The sequence below is a fragment of the Lacerta agilis genome, chromosome 2, assembly GCF_009819535.1.
Source record: "Lacerta agilis isolate rLacAgi1 chromosome 2, rLacAgi1.pri, whole genome shotgun sequence".
Classification (NCBI taxonomy): Eukaryota; Metazoa; Chordata; class Lepidosauria; order Squamata; family Lacertidae; genus Lacerta; species Lacerta agilis.
The window spans coordinates 57,071,862-57,097,225 of record NC_046313.1 but is presented as its reverse complement, the minus strand read 5'-3'; the positions used below and the strand labels follow the sequence as shown (position 1 = coordinate 57,097,225).

General features: G+C 38.3%; 1 protein-coding gene across 1 annotated transcript in view; it reads left to right on the top strand.

Moving 5' to 3' along the window:
* The window catches only part of FAM13B (family with sequence similarity 13 member B), a 55,619-nt gene that overhangs the window by 19,825 nt on the left and 10,430 nt on the right, over positions 1-25,364 (top strand). The window contains 11 exon segments of the mRNA XM_033140176.1: positions 186-327; positions 5,638-5,741; positions 10,270-10,311; positions 11,592-11,647; positions 11,650-11,737; positions 12,400-12,526; positions 15,396-15,460; positions 16,432-16,486; positions 16,840-16,987; positions 19,487-19,552; positions 20,899-21,106. Of these exon segments, the coding sequence (XP_032996067.1) occupies positions 186-327; positions 5,638-5,741; positions 10,270-10,311; positions 11,592-11,647; positions 11,650-11,737; positions 12,400-12,526; positions 15,396-15,460; positions 16,432-16,486; positions 16,840-16,987; positions 19,487-19,552; positions 20,899-21,106 (1,101 nt within the window).

Sequence of the window (25,364 nt, the reverse complement as noted above, 5' to 3'; positions counted from 1 at the left end):
AAAATTAATTAAATAATTAAGTGTCCTGCAATGAAAGATGTACAGTTTCAGTATGTGCAGAGACAGTTCCTTTATGTCCTTGAGGATCTCTGTCTCCACCCCAAAGCCCCTTGTAGGAACATATGAATAACCTTTGAGGAATTAGTTTCAGAAATCATAAATTTAGTTTTGGCCTTTCTTTTCAGCATTTACACAGATGTGGAGGATCTGAAAGAGCAAGAACTTGTTAGCAGAATAATGGCGGGGCTGTTAGAAAATTATGATGAACTCTTTGAAAATGAAGAGGAAGATTTTTCATCTAATGATTTAAGTTCAGTAACCGAGCAGGTAAGAATTGTGTACAGCTTCAAGTTAATACAAGACTTTGCTATTAAAAAAGCCTAGAGAAACTTCATAATAGATTAGAGGTAAGGGTCTGCTTACAGTGGTTTGGTTCACCAGTCAGCAATTTATATGAGGTTGCAGCCAAAACCTCCCCCTCCCCCAGATCCTCTGACATTTGTAGAGAACTTTGAATAAATTGTTGGTTGGCTGCTGCTTGGTAAAGAGTCCTATTTCTAATCTTCTCCAGACTGTGAAACAAATTAAAGTTCTGGGGAGGGGATATGTGTTCTGCTAGGTATTGTATTCACTAGAATCACTTGAACCTGTGAAGCAAATTATTAGTGCCCTTCAGATACAGTGGTGCCCCGCTAGACGAAAATAATTCATTCTGCGAAAATTTTCGTCTAGCGGGTTTTTCGTCTTGCGGAGCGGCAATGGCAGCCGCGCTCCGCAAAACGAAAAAAAAAAGACGAAAATTTTTCGTCTTGCGAGGCAGCCCCATAGACTTTTTCGTCTAGCAAGGCATTCGTCTAGCGGGGCACCACTGTATTGTTGGACTCCCAACTCCCATCAGCTCCAGCTAGCATAGCTGATGGTTAGGTATGCCTAGGGCAGTAGTACAAAATCTGGAGGGCACCATGTTGACTACCTCTGTTGTGTATTGTTAAGGAATTGTAATCATGTTTATTATGGCTTAGACTTGAGAAAACAAAGTTATTTATTTGGGAAAGTTAAAATAATAGTGCAGTGATCTAGATTCTAAAGACGGGGTATTCAGAGCTAAAACTACACTTGTGCTTTGATGTTAGGGCCTCTTTTTAGAACTTCTACAGCATGTTCATCAATGTAAACTCCACCTATCTGCAGTTTTTTCTTGCCCTTTATTCTTGCCCATGCACCCTGGAGAATGGAGTTGAACAAACAAAATTATTTGGTTTTTCAATCTAACTAGGGACTAGAGTTATTTTGTAATAAATGAAGAATTGAATTTGTCTCCTACAGTGATGTGGCAACAAGTAAATCTTAGGTGAGTTTTTATATAGGGTTGCTTTAGCCAGCCAAGCAAAGCACTGCTCGGTTGTCTGCACAAGTATAGTTTTGGCTCTGAAACCACTTTTCATTAAATCACTGGCATTGCCAGTTAAAAATGCAGTAGGTAGAAAGACTAATGCCTCAGAACATGGCTATCCAATGGGTTACATGTCCCAGTGGTCTTAATCTCATAATGGGGAGTTAGTGCTTTTTCTCTAGCTGTTGTTGTTGTTGTTCAGTCGTTCAGTCGTGTCCGACTCTTCATGACCCCATGGACCAGAGCACGCCAGGCACGCCTATCCTTCACTGCCTCTCGCAGTTTGGCCAAACTCATGTTAGTAGCTTCGAGAACACTGTCCAACCATCTCATCCTCTGTCGTCCCCTTCTCCTTGTGCCCTCCATCTTTCCCAACATCAGGGTCTTTTCTAGGGAGTCTTCTCTTCTCATGAGGTGGCCAAAGTATTGGAGCCTCAGCTTCAGGATCTGTCCTTCCAGTGAGCACTCAGGGCTGATTTCCTTCAGAATGGATAGGTTTGATCTTCTTGCAGTCCATGGGACTCTCAAGAGTCTCCTCCAGCACCATAATTCAAAAGCATCAATTCTACGGCGATCAGCCTTCTTTATGGTCCAGCTCTCACTTCCGTACATTACTACTGGGACAAGGCAGTGATCCATGAAGGGGTCTCTAGCTGTACAATAGCTTAAAACTGAATATCTTAGCTGATTGAAACTACCTCATATCTGGGCTTTGGCAGTAGGTGATATGGCTATAGTGGAAAATGTTTGTTTAGAAAATATATCCAGTGGCTGGCTTTGTTTTCTAAATTGGTGCTGAATCTGAATCACAAAATGCCTGCTAAAAAATCTTAAGCAACTTTATTTTTAGAGCACACTTCTCACCCTTTTGGAATTTAATAATCTGTCTTTCTAAGAAATCATGGTCTCAATTGGTGTGTGTTTTTAAAGATAAATGATCTGTTGGATGAAGAAGATATAAAGCTTGAACAGTCTGAAGAACTGCCAGAAGAAGAAGAAAACATGGAGGACCCAGAATACAGGCAGGAGATGGAGCCCCAAGAAATGATGGAGAGCATCTTGGAGTCATGTAGCGTTTCAGCATCAACAAGGTATGAAGGTTCCTAGTATGGACACCATCCCTAGATGGTGTCCTGCTTCCTGACTACTTTAATATAGCTGCTTATGTTTTCCATTGTGGCTTTTGAGTTTTGTTAAATTTTTTGTTATATGCTTCCATTTCAAAAATAGCTCTTCAGAGTTTAGTTATTACATGTTGTATCCCAGTCTTGCTTTAAGGAACTTACAGGGACAATTTAAGCTTTTCAACCATCTCATGAGAGAGGTCTGGTTGAGGAAAAGTAACATATTCAAGGCCACACAGTGAGCTGTTAATAAGTTTGAGGAATGACTTGAATATGAGTTTCCCACATTCAACCCCAAAGTGCCTGTCTGTCGCTACACTGTGCTGGTTTTCTTGTGTATTAAAATTTCTTCTTTCATGGCAAAAAGTCCATTTTGTTTTACTATCTATATCAGTGCCTTCTCTACTAGAATTTCACATAATCTGGTTATGAAGTAGTTTCACATTTGTTGTGCTTTTGATTGAATCAGTACCGAAGAATTCAGCAGGCCCAGTTCATTTAGCCAGTCTATATTATATTGATTTAAGTTAGGATTAGCCATGTGCTTAGACCTCCATCCTGTATGTATTATGTTCTATAATTTTTTTTTATTTTTTTATTTTTTTAAAAAAATAAATACTTTATTTTATTGTTACAATTTATAATACACTCACATATTACAGACAAGACATACACAACATACAAACATTCTTTCTAGACATCTTAAAAACCAAACATTCCATCATACTCTTCCTTATCATCATCATACTCTACTGCCTCTTCCCACCACCTTTCAACACCCCACACCCCACCCTGTGCTTGACTTCCAGTCAACTCAGCTGTAATTTCTTTCCATTTATCCTTTTTCTTTCTTCTAACACACTATTATTCCAATTTCTTGTTTATTTACAATTCCCCTTTATTGTCTAACTTGCTTAATATCCAATAGTTATAACGGAACTTGTTTATTATAATAGGAGATTTAACTTTTCAACATAATTTTGCAAATATCCTCTGAACGCTTTCCAATCTTTGTCCGCCCTTTCTCTTGTGGTCCTTCCAATTTCTTCCATTGTTTTAGACATATTGTGGTATTCTAGAAGTTTGGCAAGCCATTCTGTTTTTGTGGAATTACTCCACTTTTCCAATTTTTTGCTATCAGTAACCTTGCGGCTACTGTTGCATATAAGTATAATGTTTTATCTTCTTTCTTTAAACTGCCTGGTACTATTCGCAATAGGAAACCTTCTGGTGTTTTTTTAAGAGTATCTAAGCATTCTTTTCATCTCATTATATACAGTTTCCCAAAATCGAACTATATTTGGGCAATTCCACCATATGTGCATCATGGTGCCTTTTCCTGCGTTTTTTAAACTACTTGAGTGGAAATGGACTTTATATATTCTGGAAGAAAAAGAATATTACAATGAACATGTATTTTACTGACCGAGTGAACACAAGTGCAAGATGTAGAAACTCCATCTGAATGAAAATAGAATTTTGTGAAGTTTCAATTTGCATGTAGTGGGGCTTCATGGCAAAAGAGAAGTTTTTTTGTTTTATTTTCAGGAAATAAAATACTGGAAATAATTCATAAATTTAAGATGAGGTCAATATAATACCAAACCTACTGGATTTCATCATATGATTGTTATGTAGTATCCCACACAGCTAATCCTCTCTAGCTTTATACCATTTCCATAACACTTACTCTGTTTCCACATCTTCCTCCTGTATTGTTACAACCCATATTCCTGTTTCATATCTAGTCCTTGCTTCTTTTCCAGTATTGGAACCATTGTATGGGCCTTGTGTCCTTAGAAAATCAAGTAGTTGCTGCAGTGGCAAGTGTGTATTGAGTGTCTAGCCTGCTAAACGGGGCAGGGGGTGGGGCCTGCTTCCTCCAGAGAGTAACTATATCACAAATCTTTTCCAGAAAATTTTCTGAACACAAGTTTTTTACAACTGCAATGACTAAAAAAAAAAAAATTAAAATGGACAGATTCAGGTTTAAAAACTACTTCAAACTGTTTTTCAATAGAGGCTTGTGGGCCAAGTTTGGTTTGCACATATATTTAAGCCAGGAAAGCTATGGTAACAGCAGGAGTGTTGCCTCAAACCAAGTCAGGGAATCTGAGCAAGGAGAAGAGGAAGCGTACAAACCTGGGACCTAGTCCTGATGCCAGTTGTAGTCTGGTCATTACTTTTTGAAGTGCATTGCTGTAGCAGTTTTTTTAGTAATGATGTGAGTAAGGTATGATAAAAAACTGCATAACTATCCACTTTCTATAATAATTATGCTGTGATTGATTTCAGAATAAGCATTCCATTGTGAAGTTGAAGGCTTTTTGTGGTCTTTATTTTGACATTTGTATGGCTGCTTTTGGCTGGGGCTCATGGTCTCGCTTTCTCTGAAAGCTTAGTTTTCCAGCCTGAATAATTTCGTGTAATGTAAAAATTATGATTGAGTTAGATAATCACTTTTTTGTTGATACTGTTAAATGCTTTAACAAAAAGAGAATCTGAATTATCGTGTTCTGGAAGAATTCTGTATACCTTAATATTATATAAATCCTGCATGGACAGCATTTCCTATACCTAAATAATTCTGAACAGGTGCTCATCCTCTAAAACAGCTGGAGTATTTGTTGTGATAAACATGTTTCATAGCCCACTGCTGCTTGCTTTTAAGAATTTTTCTCCTGTTAACTACTTAAGCTAGCTCTCTTGCAATTTGAGCATATTATTAGTCCTCCCATTATTCTTTGCATCAAGAACTCTTTAATAAACTGGTGGAGAAAAGCTGAAATTAGGATAACTCCATATCTATTTGTTCATATATATATTCTATATCATATTCTTTCCTCTGAATATTCTCTGGTTTCTTTTCAATGTGGTGATCATACTGAGGAAGTGGGTGCTAATCTGGTCAGAAGTCCTTATGATCCACCATCTTGCACCAAGAAGTAATAGAACGAAAAGCATACTAGAGCTAAAATGTTGATTGGGCAGCTTATTGTCAGTAGTGACCTCATGTTGCAGTCTATTTCTATGTAGACTGCAGGGCTTAGTGCAGCACTCCAGTAGTGCCATCTTACAGGCAGCTATTGACATCAAGCAAGCAGAATGGATAGTCAACAGAGATTGCCATACTGTATAGTTTTTCAAATGAAGTGTTTTTACATGAAATGCTCATTTGGAATTGCAAAAATAATCAGAATGGCTTACAAAGTTCTACTGCACAGGTAAATCAACTTAAAATGATAGTTTGATAAGACTGAATTAACTTTTTAGAAGCTAAACACAAATATTTTTGAAGGCATGCACTGCACTATAAAACAATTTGCATGTAATAATAAGCTATCTAAAGTAAGCTTGTGAATATTTTCCTAATTGCTTATTTTTGTTACGAAAAATGACAGTGCTTAAGAAAATCCAAAGTGCTTTGTCCTTAAAACGTCTATGCTGGTATCTTGCTGTGTCATTCTTAATCAGCAGTCAACCCAAATGATGCTCCTGTTTGAAATACAATTTTTTGGAGGGGCACTGATAGGATACATAATACATTTATGTGCTGCGTAGCATCTTATCAAATCCTGCTAAACTGATTAGAGGGACTTTGAACTAGTAATAGGATTCCTTAGTCTTTGAAATAGTGCTGTTTCAATACACTTGTTTTTCTAAGAATATTCACTGCATTGCATAAGTAGAAGTGTTGGGGGTGAGAGAGAAGAAAATGTAAGAGGAAGAGGAAAATTGTAGAATATTTTGGTTCTGGTGTTGATTAGTCTAGCAGCATATCTATTATGGTTTGATGTTTCAGAACACAAAATTTGAATTGCTACAAATAAGGATTGTTCTTTGTTATAACTGTTCTTTGTTATAATTCCCTTTTTGTTTTCTCTGTGCTTTTTGACATTTTTGGCTTAAACAAAAGTTGTAGTATATATAGCATTTGTAATTTGCTATATACTAATATATTTTATAAATGGCATAATGTGTAATGGTGGCTGGAGCATATTTTTAATTGTTTTTATTTATAATTTCTTACTTTTAATTTCCCTCACATTTTGCTTAAACATTTTGCTATCAGGAATTACTGTCCTATAGCTCATCAGTTACTAAAACCATTGGTGGTAACTAAGCATACAGTGTAATCAGCTGAGAGAAAAAATTGCATTAAATTAAAGCATTTTGTGGGTTAAGGGTTTGTTCATATTAAATGTACAAAAAATGAAATGTTATATTAGCTACTCTAAATGTACCAGTTCTAAAATAAACAGCTGGTTAGCAAAAGCAGAATAGATTAGCTTAGTAACAAGATAAGTAGTATAGAGAAGCATTGTGATGTGAAATAAAAACAATGAGTTTGATGGCTTTAGTCACAATAACAATAACTTGTACAAACTCCAGGGAATACAACGCAAATAATTTATTTTAAAAATAGTTTATTTTTAAAGCAAATATCAAGCTCTGGATCAACTATTTTCTCCCTCCTTTTGCCCCCCCCCCACCCCAAATATGGAGAAATTGTAAATACCTTACCATGTGTAAGAAGTACGGTACTTTATACATAACACACTGATATGTTATAAATTGGAAAGAAGGAGCAGCCATTGATATTTCCAGCCACTTTGTTGGGAACAGAGTAGAAAATGATCCATATTATTTGTTCCAATATAAATACGGCAAAACGCTGATTAGGTACTTGCTGTTAAATTACTGACTTGATAATGCTTTCATATAGTAATCCCTGGGTGAGCCCCATTGTGCACTGTCATATGCTTAGGGCTGACCACAGCTTTCCCCCAAAAGAACTGTATACTTTCCTGCTAAGACCTTAAGCCTCCCTTTGCTACCCATCTCAAACTCTTGAAGGTAATCTCCAATTCTTTTTGTCCTATCAGCTTTCAAAAGACTCCAGTTTGGAGAGATTGGAAAAGAACACTCAGAATTGCTTCCTTTTACAAGCACTTGTGAAAATCTGGTTTCTAGTGGATTAGAGAGAGCAGTATACTGTGGTTTCAGCCCTCTACCCTTTTATTAAAAGTTCAAATATTTATTTAACTTTTACATTTTCTGGTTGAAAACAGCAAATGTTGTGAAAGTGTGTGCTTTAGTGCGTAATACACATACTTTAAATTTCCCTGTATAATAATTTTTTATTACAAAAGTGAATGACTTTTGGCATCTTAACTATTCTGGCATGTGCCAGCATTTCAGATTTGGTTTTTCAAGTTCAGTGAAGCTTTCTGGCCACAAATTTTGGAAAAACTATATACATGTATTCCCCCCTCTTATATATACTATATTCAGGATTCACAATAAAACCAGATTTTTTACATTCTGGATCCTTCCTTTAGAGTGCCCGTAATGTCCCAAAGAGTTACGTTTCTAAGAATATTAATATCTTTGTTAACTGCGTATTTTCCACCTTCCTTTTCATTTCAGTTATAATGCTTCTTAAGTTGCAGCTATTCCACAAACTAAGACAACAGTTCTTTGTATACATACATGAAAGTAAGCTCTATTAAATTCAGTGGGACTGACTTCTGCCTAAGTAAACATTCATAGGATTCTTTAGTTAGAGAGGAGGTGGAGGGAGAGATGGAACCTAAGCTATAAACATTTATGCATTACATTCCTGAATTTTACTAATTATCTCATTTATTAAAGACACAACAGCTAATACATGCTCCAAGTCCTCTGGTAACATGCCCCCTCCACCAAATGTCGAGGGCTCTATCCAGCATGTCCCATGTCCAAGCTCCCTCAGGACTTAATGGTAAATAGGGCAAAATGCCGTTTTTTAAGATTCTGCCTCCTGTCACTGCTAGGTAGCACAACCTAACAAGTATGACCTGCAACAAAATATTGCACCACAGAGTGCCCTTCACCCATGCCATGCCCCCCACTTCAGACAGCAATCAATTAGCATTCCATTCTCACTAGATTTTCATTCTTGTTGGGCTGTTTTTGATACCCCCCTCTTAAGCTTTTTTAAAAAAGATCTTTTATTTTTCTGCACGTCTTTGGGTTGCCCTGAGCCTACCTCCTTCTCATGTGGATGATACTGTTGTGGTTACATAAGAATGCACCCTCAGAAAACGAATTCATTCTTTGTACTGTATATGAATGAAGACAATAAGTGTGGCTAACACACTGACTACTCTTTCTTTAAAAAAAATTAATTTTAAAAGAAAGGTTATACAAAATTCTGCAAAATAGTATTATCAAATAGGATCTGATGGCAATATATATAATCCACATACAATTACAGATCACTGTCAAACAAAACCAGCCTTAAAATAAAACCAAAGTAAAACCACAGGTAGGTGAATGTGTGGAAGGTAATAACTGGAACTATTTATTATAGCATGGACACAATGGTTAAACATGAGACAGGGTTACAAAACATGGACCCTATTATGCCAAGGGAATTACAGTGACTTGACATTTGAATGCTTTATCAGCTGTATTTGTTCGTAAGCTGGGGTGGGTTCCTTGGTCACTGAACCTTCTGACAAGTAGCAGCTCATCCCCTTTGAGAGACATCAGATGATGCCTTATGCAATCTCAACTATAGAGATCATTTTGAGGACTGGAAGTACAATTTGTGGTTAGATCAATGAAAGCTTTCTCCCCCTAACTCTTCATTCTTCTCAGTGACACATGGCCAGTATTCATCAAGATAGTTGTGAGACCAATGATCTGAATGTGATCTGGCTGGGATTGCTAATACCTAAGTGACCTAGCTGGGATTGCTGCCATATGTTGTTAGCTTCTCTCAGTATGATTGACCACCTCCTCCTTATGGACAGTCTTAAGACTTTGATCCAATATCCTGCTACCATTTAATCAGTTGCATCAATTCACCTCACCATATATTAGGCCACATTTTTGGAACCCCTGTTTTAGGGGATTGAGTTGCATGTTTGTTGTGGAACTCCCAAGTCATCAAAGGCTGAGACTGCCTCTATATCCCCCCCCCAACCATGTAGGCATGAGGTATAAAAGATTGTGGAGATGTTGTTGTTGTTGACGTTGTATATTTATACCATGCACTAAATGGATTTGGCCCTTCATACCATTTTATATTCCCATCACAACTTAAGATTTTGCCAAGAAAACCATCACTGAATCCCATCAGGGGACAAGGCATGGTATAAATATCCCAGGAATAATTATGTTCTGATCCCTATCTGGGAGGTCTGCTTTTTATCAGTTTACTTAAAGAATGAAGAAAAACAAAACTCTACATCTTAATTAAGCCTCTTATTTTTTACGAGAGAATCCCTTTAAAGACCATCAAATTATAGGTCAGCTCTCTGTCCATAGATTTGTTCTGTTCAGGTTTTGAAAGCACTGTTGTCAGGCCTATATTAAAGCCAAGAAGATCATGAGGGCCTGTATCTTCAATAAATGTTTTTGTGGTGCTGGCAAGCTCTGGACCTGTAGACCCTGTGTAAAATCAGACAAATTCAAGAGGGATGCATTTTAATTCTGACCTTTACCCAAACCCTATGGACAAGCAAAGTGTGCACTTTGTTTCTGGCTGGGAAAGGGAGGCAGACAAGCAGCCAGAGGGGGTTGTGGACCTTAGTGCACTCCAAATTGTGTCCATGGGCCCAAAAAGGTTGGTGACACATTGATTTATATTTTTAAAGATAGAATATGTACATTTCTGAAAAAACGCCAATAGTTTAATTCAGAACCCCTGTTGATGTTGAATGTTATGTGGCAAAGGGAGACCATATTTCTCTTTCATTGCAGTGCTCATCTCTCTCCCTTAAGCATCTTGCCAGCCTCTGCAGAGTAAGTATAAATTCCCCACCGGAATCAAAAATACTCTTAATTGGACTGTGTTCTGTTATGAAAGCGTTGCGCTATTTGTGCATTAGTTTATTCAGTATAAAGAGGACACCTCTAGCTAAGAATTGAATGGCTACTTAAGTTCCTCTATGAAATCCCTCCTCCATATTTCTCAATACTCCAGATAACCCTACTTATTCACTACCTTTTCTAACAGCCCATAACCTTTATTTCTCCCTCCAATCCTCCTTTTTTCTTACTCTATTGCACCTTTTTTCTTTTAAGCCCTCTATATGCCACAATACTTCATGTGCTTATTTCTCAGCCTAGCTTTCCAACTTCAGCTATGCCATCCTGCGTCTCCACCTTACTTCACTTCTGAGCACTCTTGCCTCTGTTTTCTTATTTTGCCAGTGTTGACTCTCTATGTACCATTTCAAAACATTTCTTCCTACCTAATTGACCATTCAGTTCCACGCTAACTGCACTGTTATGTTGCTGATACCTTTACTCTGAGCCCTCAAGAGATTTTCATGACATAACAACACCTGAGCCCAACGACCAAGGTGGTTTGTGGCAACAGGTATATTTTGAGTGAACTTGAGTCCATGTTGCTAATTTTACAAGTAGCATTATTAGGTCAGATGTAGCTGACAGTTTTAGAATAAAAACATATAAGTAGGCAGATGTCCCTAATAATTGACACCCACCTCTCATCTGCATTAGGAAACCTAACCCAGTGTTAATCAGGAAAAGTCCTGAAACAATATAACCTTAAGCTAGAGTCTATGCATTATAGAAAGCCCAGCCAGCCAGAAATCTAGAAACCAACCCATTGGATATCTAATGCATAAGAGACTTAGTTATGCAAGTTATACTACCTTCTTTATGTCTAGTAGAGTAGGTTTTCATATGACTTAAAATACCCAAATGACACCACAGTGTGGTGGTAAATATCCTCTTGTCAATCTAATGAATAATCTGTTGAGAATATATTTTGGATTTACATTTGATAGCTGTTGTTTGTTACTTGCCAAGCTCTTTAGATGAGTAGTCTTGCAAAAGTTAATACAATACAGTTTTAAGTAAATGGATTATAGTAAATTGAAAGGGTGTGTGTGTGTGTGTGTGTGTGTGTACGCACGCACATGCATGCTGAGCACTCTGGTTTTCAAGTCTGCTTTCTTTTTTTGTGCTCTGCCTGCTTAGTACAAATTGGGAAATGAGATTATACTATGTGGATAAATTAGATTTGCTACTAAAACAACTTCTTTCTTTTAAAGCATCTTGGAAAGAACAATTAGAGCAGCTGTGGAACAACATCTCTTTGATCTGCAGAGCGCATAGATCAAGATCTCAAGAATTTACACCACCACCAAATGGTGTGCCAAGAAGCAAATATTAAGGGGGATGAAGGATCTAACAACCAGTAAGATAGCATTTTACTACTGGATTGTATTTTACTATTTTTTATATAGCAACATCATGTTATATAAACTGGCAGTAAGTGAGTAAATAAAACAAATACAACTGCTACCTGGCAGAGCAATATTTTGGCCTTTTGTATAACTAGGCTCTGTGTTATAAGTATTGCCACTGCTGATCCGAACAACTTAGTTGAATTTCCTTGATTACTGTGTGAAGGCAGCCCTGGAAGCCTATTTAATTATCTGCTGTCTGTGCATTTACTTGACAGGAGCAATAAAGGTTTCCCCCAAGAGCGATACCTGTAACCGGTGCTTTTTTCTGGGGGGATGCAGGGGTACGCATACCCCTAAACATTTTGTGAATGAAAAGAACTATAAAATGGTGATTTTCTTGAGTCAAAATGAGAGTAGCCCTAAACATTTTTTTAGAAAAAAAGCACTGCCTGTAACTAATAGTAAATTAAGAATTGTGTCACAGGAGACAATTTAAATATATAAGTGATCCTTTAAATAACCCCCTTTTTCTTTTTTGAAAGCAGTTGGACTTGTGAACATCTTCTAACCTAACTAATTGAACCCCAGGATATTCCCAGCATACTTTTTTTTAAACTTCTAATAATTGCAGCATACTTTTTTTTAAAAAAAATATTTGTTTTGATATTAGGGATGATACTGAAAAGAATATTACTAAAGATGGTGAGAATCTTGGTGACTGCTCTGAAGCTGTGGATTGCACTAATTTAGACAATGAAGTTATGCAGCCTGTGTCTGAGGAAAAGGAAAATTATCAGGTAAAGTAGCACAGAAGCATGCTTTATGCATCTTATATCACAATATTCTGTGGAATTTGCTTTTTAGTAAATGTGCATAGAACTATGTTGCACATGTTTTATAGCAACATTGGGAAAAAGTAGGTGTCCTGAACCTATATTTTGTTCAACTCCGCCCCAATAAGCTATTTTATTTGTTTTTGTTTGTAACTTGCAGTTTTGATATCCCATCTACTAACCAAAGTTCTTGCGGCAGCAGTACAGTAGAAGTACTCGATTTTATTTCCCTAGTTTCTCCAGTTTATTTACTTAAAGCTTCATGCTTTGCCAAGTGCAAGGGGTTTCTTTTTCAGGGTTTTAAGAAGTAAACACGGGTTGTGAGGAAGTCTAAGATTTATGGCAATTTATTCATAAAAGTTAATGGCAAAACAAGCAAGCAGATAACACCCCCATTCATCTGCTTAGAGCTTCAAAGATACAGCAGCGGAGAGACCCCAAGCTAGCCAATGGGTTATGCAGTACCCATGCTGGCTTTCAGGTTTGCATCAGAGCTCACTTCTTGGGTCAAACTTCAGGGTTTTTATCCTAGTTGTCCTAAGTCATGTGGCTTGAGATGCGATTGTTTAACTATCCAGACCTAGCACCATGGGTCTTATGGTCTGGGTATGTGCCATCAGACAAACCAACAGCTAAGCAATGAAATTAACTCTGAGTTCCTTTTGATGTACCACAGCTGTATTATCTCTAATCAGGGGATGCTCCCCGCATTAGCACTTCAGTCTGGGAAAGAAGACAAGTCAGCATGATTCAGCAATAATATCACCTGCTACCAGCCTAGAGGCTAAGAGAAGTAGAGAGGGCCTGTTCTCTGGTAGCTTCTATGATGACATGAAGGACTACAGTGGTACCTCAGGTTACATACGCTTCAGGTTACATACTCCACTAACCCAGAAATAAACGCTTCAGGTTAAGAACTTTGCTTCACGATAAGAACAGAAATTGTGCTCTGGCGGCGCAGCGGGAGGCCCCATTAGCTAAAGTGGTGCTTCAGGTTAAGAACAGTTTCAGGTTAAGAACGGACCTCCAGAATGAATTAAGTTCTTAACCCGAGGTACCACTGTAATTGTGCCAGGCCAACCATGTCTCCTCAAAATACCATGGATCTTCTGGTGTATTTCCACTGCACTTCATGAACTTCAAAAAATGGAAGCTTGGCATGAAACAAGCTTCTCAGCTCCTTTCATTTGCTCATTTGTAGTGTATATTCACAAATATTTTTCACCTTTTCACTTGTTGCAGAAAATGGTGGAAACTGACGCAAGTGAAAAGCAATAGGAATTGAAAGCTTTGTTCTACAGGGTATAGTGTTGTTTAGCTATGGTTGGCAAAATGATTGCACTCTTGTACCAAATAGTTGCAAATGTTCTGTATTTTGAAATATTTGAAAGTTAATTTTCCACAAGGTTATACAGTATTTGGACAATCATACTTATTGTGACAGGAACAAATGTAGCCTTCCCTTGGGATCTCACAACTCCACTCCCTCTCTTTCAACATGACCATGAAGAGGAGAAGCTTTGGCTTCTGTTATTTATTTAACCACAGCTTGTTGTGTCATCCAAATTCAACAAATTGGTAAATCATAACTGGTTTGTTTGAAACAATAAAGCCCACATATTGCTCTGCACAACAGAATGTTTCTCTCCAGATTCTTTAAGCTCTCTCTCTCGATTCCCCCATATATTTTTTAATTGAGCTCATCATATTGCACAGTTAGCGCCTTCACAAGGAATACTCAAACTGAATCAATGTAGGATCTCGACATTGGGCATAAGTTCCACATAGATAGTTCAGAACCCACAAAAATAGGGGGAAACAAATTATGATGAGTTGTTGTTTTTGTGTCATCAATGTATATGAAACCTCACAAAGGAGAAGATAGGTGCTAGCCAAAGGGGGCTTGAAGTTTAGATATTGACACAAGGGACATAGCAAGAGGAAAAGGAGAGAAATAGATGCAAGAGTCAAAGAGGAAGATTATTTAGATATAAACAGCCTGAAGCTGCTCAGATCCCCTTTGGAGGGATTTGAGGGCTGCAGTTGGGAGGCTGCATTAGCATTCTGGACAGCTGCTTGGCGCTGAATTTGGTAGGAATGTATGAATTCCTTAATCACTTTTCAAAATGTCAACAGGGACTGAACAAGCTGTGATTAGTTTAGTTTAGGCTACTGGCAGTTCTAGCTACGCTTCCGAAAAAGAAATTCTTCATGACTGTCAGCAGTTTCCAACTTGTTATGTAGTTGGAATTAGGGAGCTCACAAAATGCATTATAGCGGAAATAAGTGTTTTGTCAGTAAAATTCGCATCCTATAAATCTGATTTGTTACTAATGAGTAAAAGTATGTGCTCCTCTGTTGTTGCTTTACATAGTATGAGTGCTTGCTGCCAGCAGCAAGAATCTCATTTTATCCTTGTCGCTGCTTTATTTAGTAACAAGGATTAATTGTACCTTTTAGTGTGTCCAACCTGATGATTCATTTACATAAGCTGAGGACAAGTCCTCATCATGTTTGTCATTATTGTTTTGTTCAGATCTCTGGGCCTCAAAATCTGCAATTAATATGTGTCAGTAGCCCCTTTTGAAAAAAAAAAACTTTTTTCTAGATATAAGAAGAGGGCTAAAAATGAACAGTCTATTTGTGTTATATTAATGTTTTCTAATAAATTGTGGTTTGGCTATATTTGTGCAAAGTTAAGGAACTGAATGTATATTTGGGTCGGCCACACATAAAACCTTAAGTTTGGTTTATTTTTTAAAAAAAATTAAAATAAGATGTAGATGTTTCAGTCTGACATATCATGCTGAAGTCTGTGTTTTTTCCTAAATAGGAAGCAGGCATATTATTGCAGCCATGTGATGGAACAGAAGACGCTAAAGAGTCTGTTGGAGATAAGTATGTTATTTAGTATAAATGAGAATATGGGGGGGGGGGGGCGGTTTGCATTCTAGTATCAGCTTTGTGAATGCTGAATAATTTTTGTTCAGATAAAATCTTTTAAAAATTGAGTCATCATCCAGAAGTGATTTGACTGGCATGAGTACTTCTATTTGTTGTCAGAACAATGGAGAAAAATTGGCAAGTTTTTTAAATCCAAGTTTAGACTTTAAAGTCATTTGCTTTTAAAAACAGTGTTGATACTACCAGCACTCTTATTTTCTATTTTAGGTGGGCTGCTTAGATGTCCAGGTTTTTGTGATTACTTATTGTTTTATTAGAGTAGGGAAATGGGAAAGCCGGTCAAGTTAATAATAATTTAATTTAAGCCTATTATCTGGCCTAGCACCTTTCCCCTTTCTGTTAACTCAGTTCTTGTACTTGCAGTTATTAATGTATCAGAAGGTCTTGTGGCTCTGACCCCAAGTGTCTCCTCTAGCCAATTTCCTGCTATACATTTTGGCTCAATTCAGATAAATCATGGTTAAGGAAGTTTAACATGGTTTCGCATGATGTCTGAATTGACAAACCATGGTTTGCAATCAGTTGACAATCTAGAACTGAAAGCCATTTTTAGTAGTGGTTTCCAAACCATGGTTTTTGCTAATTATGATTTCGCATGACCTCTGAATTGACAAACAATAGCTATGGCTACTGCTAATGATCCATCTTCCAAGGCTACTACATGATGAAAGTGTTGGGCAGATGAAAAATGAAAGCAGACAAGTATCTTTAATTGATGGTTTGCCTTGATTGTTTGGAAGCTTAAACTGTTTCCTTGGGGTTCTGAATCATGATTGGCACAAACCATGGTTTAGTGTGATGTCTGAATTGGGCCTATATGTGTGGTATAAAAGAATATAAATTGTCTTCACAGATGCTTTGAAGTAATAATCTGCTCAAACAATAATAAGACTCTCTGTTTATAGGCAAGATTGTACATCATTTGATGATGGCGACAAAATGACTTCACACGTGATTCTGGTGAGAAACTGCTTCTTTATTTTTCCTTGTAAAGCTAGGCCTTAATGTTAAACATGCTTGCTTGCTTGCTTACTTAAATGAATGAATGTGCACTCTCTCTTAAGTGTCTAGTGTTTCCTTTGTGCCAGAGTGGTTGCTTATGGGGGGGGGGGGGAGAGAATGTTTGCTTATGTGTGGAGTTCATTGGCATAATGTTTAGTTATATTCACATTCATAGATCTTATAGACAGAAAAACACTGTGAAATTAATACACAGAGATTAATTGATTGATTGATTGATTTAGCTAGCTGGAGACTGAAACGTCTTAACTCCACGGTAGAGTGAATAGAAGAACTGTGATGTTTCTTTACAGGGTTTTATTAGCAATGTTTGTGATCCAAGTGTCAAAAATGAGTTGGAAGAACTGAAAAACAGAAACAACAATGCTCCTGAAGCAACATTGTGTGTCCCTGTACCACATCTTGATTTGAAGAATGTGAATGGTGGTGACAAATGGGAAGGTAATTCTGAATCCTTTGATACTTTTGAAGAACAGAGTAATTCTGAAACTTTTCAGAAGCTTGCATCCCCCCCCCCATTAATTTTGGATGATCTCTTAGCGTTTTAAGAAATGGACTAGTAGCTGTTTGAAATAAGTGTGAAGAGAAAATAGATGGCTAGAATGATAGTTACATTTGGGGGGTTGAGGCCGCCACTCAGTTTATCCTAAACATAACCAAAAGCAAACAACCTAATGCTTATTCAAGCCCTTAAAAAGTATTCATATGCTTTTAACATTCCTGTACAGCATGTGTGTGCTTCCAGTGAGTCACCTTTTTAGAGTATCTTGTCATGTATAGAACTCTGTATATAGTTGGCATGGCAAGTACACTTGCAACCCTCTGGGAACCACTACCAAATCTTTAAGCTACAAGGTAGGCAGGGATCATCCTAGAAATTATGCAGTGAATCCTTCATGCCTCTTCAGGTCAAGGATTGGGATAAAGACTGAAGGTTGTCTGTGTCAAGCTCACAGGGTCAAATCAGCAATCACCCCACCACCTTCCCACATCATTTACTGCCATGGAGCCAAAGAACATAAGAAAAGTCCTGCTGGATCAGACCAGAGGCCCTTCTAGTTCAGCATCCTGTAATCACAGTAGCCATCTAGGTGCCTATGTGCATCCCACAAGCAGGACCTGAGCACAACCCTACTCTCTCCTGAACACAGCAGCAGAATGGAAGCAGTTTCCCAGATCACCGTGCATATGAGATGCCTACAACACCTGAGCCCAAGCAGCAACCAGAATGGCAATACTCATTGCCCTCTTATACTGTGGGGAATGAGTGGAAGCTTCCTTGAATGCTGTGCTCCTGAGGTGCCTTAAGTGCCTTGTCCAAGCAGTATTCACACCTCTCTTCTTTCCTTTCCTGCAAGAAAGGAGCATGTAGGCCAAATAATGGCCAAACCAGCAGGGGCTTCGTAGCCACAGTTTTTAACTTTGGTACAAAGTGCAGCCCTAAATGATATACAATGGCATGTAGTGTTAGTGCTTACTTAAGAAGCAAGTACTGCCCTGTTGTATAACTCATAAATCAACTAACCTCAATATTAATATTAATATCAATTTGAGATACAGATTTTAATTGTTTTGTGTATAATTAAAAAAACCAACCTGGTGTTCTTATGTGGTATCAGGCATTTAGGGCTATTCTTTTTACACTAATGGGTAAATAAAAATTGTTGGAGTTTCTTATAGAACAGGAAAGGTGAATACCTGGACACCAGGAACACAGACATGAAAGTTTCAGTCTTAGGTTATTTTTATTTTTATTTTGTATTATATGAGAATAACCCTGGAAGGAGTCTCTCTGGCTTTTGCACTCCCTCTTCCACCTTCTCCAAATACATTTAGCGTAATTAAGGACTTCATTGTTTTCAGCAAACCATATGGAAAACTATGACTTGCACTTGTCCAATAAATTAGCGTTTGATCCTAATTTGCAGAACAAACACAAATGATTGTTTGCTAGTTTGGATGTAAGGGTAAACTTTATGCTGAAAGCCAGGAACTGCTTTGAGCATGAAGGAATATTGGAGGAAGGCACACATACCAAACCATATAGCTGAGCCAGTGTGTGGATATGTACCAATATTAATCCCAACATGGAATTACTTCCCACATAGGTGATAGCTCCCATCCCCATTTTTCCCTGAATCTAAGCATAAGTAGTACTTTGTGCACAAATATCTGCTTTAAAAGCAACAACAGTCCTTTGTTTAGATGGTAGGAATGTCTGCTTCTCAAGTTGCTTTTAGAAGAAAAAATGTGGCAAGTAGGACTTCTTATTCTGTTTGCTGCTGTATCTGTATCTGTACCCCCTTTGTGCTCTTGGAAGGTTTCGCATGGTCCTTTGGACCCTGGACTAAATCTGGTCATTCTCTGTTCTGTCAAAATCAATTAGAATTCTAGTATGCTAAACTTTTTGTGTTAACTAGTTGGATTTCCTGTGTAAGCCTGTGGGATCCTGGTCTACTTCATTGGTTTGCAGAGTGAGGCCTGCTTAGTATGTTGTGATTAAAAAATCTTCTTCTACCAGTATTAACCTTTATCATTCTAATTAAACAAATGCATGTGTTGAGTGCACAAATAATTTAATTACTTCCCTGCATTTTGAATTGCTATTACTGTCTTTAAAAATGTGAGCAAAAACTGTCTTGTGTGTAAATCCTCTTCCTTTAAAAACGTGTTTTGCTAAAACATGGGAAAGCATGTGGCTTTTTGTTTGTCACCTCTGATCCAACCCTTCTGGAAAGGCTTTTAATTAATGAAGGGCCCAATCTTGAGTGATGCTGGGCACCTTCAACTGTCCCACATCATTGGGAATGGAGTGCTCACACCTGGCCCACTCAGTTGGAAGACTTTCCTTGTGCTGTACTTCCTACATGTTATGTATGGTTTGTTCTAACTGTGCGATGTGTTCACTTCAGTATTTTTTGCCATTTTTTCATTTATTAGCACCATGCCCTATCACTTTTCCCCTCATTGATTTCAAAACAATGCATCTGCAGACAGAAGGGGAGGGTAAGTATGGCTCGCCATACATTATCTACATTTTTTCATGGTTATGGTTGCTTTCAAATTACCCCTTTACCTGCTGCCTTCTGAAGAGCCATAACGTACTTATAGGGGCACATGCCTTGCATGCATCAGGTTCCAGGTTCAGTTAAAGCATTCCAACCAGCGGGGCTGGGAAATACTTCTGCTTGAGACCTTGGAGAGCTGCTACCAGAGTGCTTATTAATCTGCTAGATGGACAACCAATGGTCTGACTCTGCATAGGGCAGCTTAATATGCTCACAACATGAGGACATGCTTGGTTTGTGGGTTTTTTTAAAACCCGGCATCTTTTACTTCAAGCCAGTGATTCCTTAAAGGCATTTTTGTACTCGGTGGGAAGCAGGTACAAGTGGGTCAATCAACATTTTGTTGTGTTACCATTCCATACTCTTTGAACTTAGCGTTCAAGTAGAATAATTGCACTGGAAATTATGGTAACTATATCCTGATAGCAGCAAAGCAGACAGCTAAAAAGCCCTTAAAGAGAGATGTAGATACAAATTTTTTAAGGGACATTAACAAGGATTTTATTTCCTGGGATCCCTTACTTAATCTTTCAGTTCCTTTAAAGCAGAAATCAGTTTATGAAACATATCAACAAATCACTTTTTCCTCAAATTTGGAATTTTATTCTGTTCTTTTTTCATGTTTGAAAACAATTTATTCTCCTTCAACATCGCTCTAAAACTAGTGAACTAATCCTATATATCAACACATGAAGGAAGTCAGAACTTTTAATATACTGAAGCATAGTTGATTTTGCTTTGTTTTCTAACAGTACAGTCCTATACATGTCTACTTGGAGGTAAGCCCTGTTGAGTTTAATGGGACTTTCTCTTAGTCAAGCATATATAGGATTGCAACCTAAGAGTTGTAAAAGATTGTATTCATTATCTTTATGTAGATGGATCAATGCACTAAATGTTGCACTTGAACTATTTCAGTGTGCCTTTTATTGCTTTTACAGAAAATATCTGCTGCCAGTGGATTAAACATCACACTGGCTTTGTTGTGTTATCTAAAATGCACACTGTATATAATCTGTTGTGCAGCATTGTACAACTTTTTAAAGTAATGCATGCTGACTATTCAGAAATATGCATAAGTTGTATACACTCATGAATATTGTTGTTTATGTATTTTGGGCGTATTGGGCTATTTATTTTTTGTTTGCTTTATGACATGTAGCTTTCCAGTGCATTTCACTATTCATTTTGTGTATAAGCATACTATTTAATGCACACTTGGTTTTCCTTGTGACCCTTTAATACCTAAGTGCCATTTGCTTTTTATTTCATTGTCTTTTGTAGAGCCGTTTCCGGCTTTTAAATCTTGGCAGGAAGAGAGTGAATCTGGAGAAGCTCAGCTTTCTCCACAAGCTGGAAGAATGAATCATCCTCTGGAAGAAGACAGTCATCCCATATTGTCCCATCGGAGTTTGGATTTTGGACAAAGCCAGCGTTTTCTGCATGATCCAGAAAAAGCAGATTCTTCATCTAAAGCACTTTCTTTTGTTAGGTAGGTAGTTAATGCTCACAACTAAGCTACACGAGAAATTATTGCAATTCCATATGTTAGGATCTAGAATTCTTTATCTCATCTTTGTAAACCCCAATCCTGAGTGCCATGAAATGGGTGTCCATCTGGGCCTGTAACCCTCCTATGAAATCGCCGTATTTTTTCGCTCCATAAGACGCACCTAGTTTTTAGAGGAGGAAAGGGGGGAAACCCTTTTTTTTTAAGGATAAGCTCAAAGTGGTGCAGCTTTTTTTGCAAAGGGAAAAGCCCCCCTTTTTAAGGATCAGCTCAAAGTGGTGCAGCTTTTTTTGCAAAGGGAAAAGCCCTGCTTTTTGGAGGATCAAAGAGGAAAAGCCCCGTTTTTATGGGGTTCGACTCACAGTTCTGCAGCTTCTAGTCCTACAGCCATTTCTACAATTTCCAGACAGATAATGTAATCAGCCAGTCACATGTCAGTGGGGAAACAAACAGCCTCCCTCCGCATTCAGCAATGGAGGCCTGGGCAAGGGGGCGGGGCTGGAAAGGGAGCCTTATCTCTCCCTGATCACTTGCTGAACAGCTGTTCAGCGGCTTCCTTTCAACACCCCCTTCTCTCTTTGTAAAAAAAAAAGCATGATCTGCTTTTGACCCCTAGGCGGTTCGGCTCCTGAGACCATGCATTTGCTCCATAAGATGCACAGACATTTCCCCTTACTTTTTAGGAGGAAAACGGTGCGTCTTATGGAGCGAAAAATATGGTGCTTTGCAAAACCTTTTTTGGTTCCATGTAATGCCTACCTGAAAGAATGAAGGGAAGAATGCAGACTATTGTATCCAGTTCTATTCACCCACTGATGAAAAGCTCGTTTATCAAGATTAGGAGCATTTGCCTTACTGAGAGGAGTTTCACAGTTTTCAAATTCTGTTGGTTGGAGTCAGTTCTCTTTAGAAAAGAGGTGTTTTGGTGTAAAAGCTGAGATAGAATCATAGAGTTAGAAGGGACCCCACGGGTCATCTAGTCCATCTCCCTGCATTGCAGACTTTGGAGACTTCTGTACCTAGCATGTAGAAATCTCAAACCTGATTTTAATTTGGATCCATTGAATTTGCTCATTGCTCATTGAAATTAGTCAGGACTAACTTAAGCCCTACTGGATCCAATGGGTCTAGTCAAAGTTGTAACTACAAGGAAACGTTAGAGCATTTTGGTCTTTTTCATTGAGAAGTAAGGTGGGACACAATAGAGGTGTATAAGATAACATGGGGTGGTCTTCACATAATCTGTCAGTGCAAAGCCTGTACAAGGGATTTTGCTTGTGCAGTGGAGTTCCCCCCTCCCCCTCACACCTCTGGAATTGGCCTGGAGGGTGTCAAGAGAACACCTAGAACAGCACATTGGGGAGAGGAGAGGGGCTGATTGATCGTTGCATCAGGCAGGCAGCAGTTCACCATAGAGCGACATTGAATTCCACCCAAAGTGTAAAGAAAGTGGATAGGAAGATGTTTTTCATCTTCTCTCATAACACTAGTACTCAGGTCTATCCTGTACCTCTTCATACGGTGCATAAACGATGAATTTTGCTGCCAACTTGGTTGGCTTTAAAATGGATTAGACAAATTTATAGATAATAAGGCTATCAGTGACGACTAACTATAATGGCTTTATTCCCCCCGGTGAAGGCATCATGCCTCTGAGTACTTGTAGCTGAGAATCGCAAGTGGGGAGAGTGTCCTCCTTTTCAGCTTCCCATAGGCATTTGGTTGGCCACTGTGAGAACAGGATGCTGGACTTGATGGGCTTTGGCCTGATCTAGCAGAGCTGGTCTTCTGTTCATAACTATGTCTGGATCCGATCCATTTATGCTTAAACTACATGGTCATTGTTGTGATGCTATCTAGCCTGACTTTTAGTGTGTATGCATTTCCCACCTGTTTCCAGCTAACGTACAGCAGATTTAACACTGTGGTTGTAGAGAGAGGCATTCTAGAGTACACTCAACCCACCCATAATGGGCAAAATGTTATATCATTTTAATGATGGAGACTTGCCTTGCCCTGAGTTCTGATTCATGTTAGTTATTGAGCATTGTTACACAAGAATACTTTTCTGGTTATGAAAATTATACATAAACCAACCATTGTCACTACAAAGTTTTTTCATTTTTTTCTGAAGTGGAAGAACAAGGAGTGGAAAGCATACTCAGTCAAGGCTTCAAGTCTCATGTGGGCCTGAACCATCTTCTTGCCACAAGCTTTCTTCATAATGGATAGTGGTGACAGTTTAAAAGTTCTACAATGCTACAACTGACTTCAGTGCTCCTAAACATGTTTATAGCTACAAAAAGTATTAAGGGTTGTGTCTAGTACTGCTGTTGCTTGAATGGAACATACCGGTACTTACACTCACACATTGGGATTTGTCCTTTTCCTCCCCACTGTCATCTTCAAAACCTTCTCCAGACAGGGGGACGCCCTGCAGCAAATTTTGGTGATGAATTGGGGTGGCGGAGAGAAATTTAGATACAGCTCATAGTGTTGAACTTACAGAGCATTAGTTGTTTCCTAATATGTCAGCTTTTTTTCTTTTCTTTTCCAGAGCTTAGCTAAATTGTTTGTCATTCTCAAGATCTCATTTCCCTGTGTACTTGTATATTTCACTACCATTCTTCACTGCTTTTTAAGCACCTTTGTTGGAGCCGGGCAGACCATAGACCTATAGCACCTACATCTGTAGAGCCTTCGTCTTGGTCTTTACAGCAATAAGGTCCCTTGACTTTAATTAAAATGGAAATTGGCTGGTTTTGTCTGAGAGCAGTAGGGGTCTGGGAAAATCTATGGAGAAATGGTGGTGTCCATTTGTTTTTCTTTTTTAAATGCATAGTTGTTACTCATTTTTCTAAGCAGGTGCTAGGGAATTCAGGCTTCTGAGATCTTGCATGATGATACACTTGTTCTATATCTTTTTCTCTGCTGCCTTTTACTTTTGACCCCATGCCAATATGTCTTCTGAGTCCATATTTAACAATGTGTACTTTGCATAAGCGTGGACCACCTGACATCTGTCTCCATCTTCTACACAACCTTTGACTCAAACCTTGTCAGGTCCCCCCCCCCAATATTAACAAAATACTTGGAGCTTACGTCTCATATGGTGCATGGAGCGGTATTTGTGTTGTTCAGTAAGAAATAACTCCTTAATCTGCCTGGATCACAGCATGTCGTCAGTTGTCCAAATTTATGACTTCTTTTCCAAAACATCAGTTTAAAATATTACTACTTTCACTTCCCTGGACTTAACTGCCCCTGGCTCCAGAAAATCCTGTTTCATCCTATGTTGTAGACACCAGATGAGTCTTTGGTACATTTAGAGTTGTCACCTTCTTGATCCTGAGATCATCACAAAGCATGGGATGATTAGCAGTGACATTTTTCTTCAAGTGCCTATTCATTAGATTCATAGGTGTCCTATTGCTGGTTATTTGATGATTATTTAATTTCTGTACTGCTTAATATATTTAAAATATCTCTAAGCGGTTTACAGAAAACTGAAGCAACAACAGACAAATTGTTACAAAAACAGAGTTACGTATAAAAACATTACATTAACACAAAGTTACTAATGTATATAAATCAGTATCAATTCATTTTCCTTCTGACACACCCTCCCTCTCAGCCTCTGGGTTTTCACCCAGGGTCCAAACAAACACTCAGCTCACCCACAAAAGTTTCACAGCGAGAACCGAGTTCCTAGAAACAGCAGTCGTGACCGTAGTTCCTCACTCTAGTCTTGCTTTCTATGGGTAATCCCAAGGTGGATGGTACTTCAGCAGGCTGACATCAGCTGTGTCCCATTCAGCTGCACTATCCACACCCAGTTCTAGGTACAACAGGTTTGTTGAGTTTCCCAGGGGGTCCGAAGGATCGGCAGAGGGGCACCTCTACTCGCAGCTCTTTCTTTACTCTCTGTTTCAACCTGTGGCTTACACATTTTGTTTCAGTGTGGCTTTTCTGGCAGCCATAGTACCATCTTTGAAGCTACTGATATGTTCTGATGTTCCATTTCTACAGATGCATTGGGACAAAACAGTTAAGATAGTCTTAAGCCTTGGCTTCTCCTTCTTCCTAAAACTGAATTTGTAACATTAATAATGCTTCGGCATACCTCATAATGAGTAAATATATACCAGGTGGGCAGACTTGTGCAATAAAGAATTAGTAGCTAAGGTGCATTAGAGAAAATTTTCCTAAGTCTGGAAGGAGAAAGGCTGTACCAAAGGTA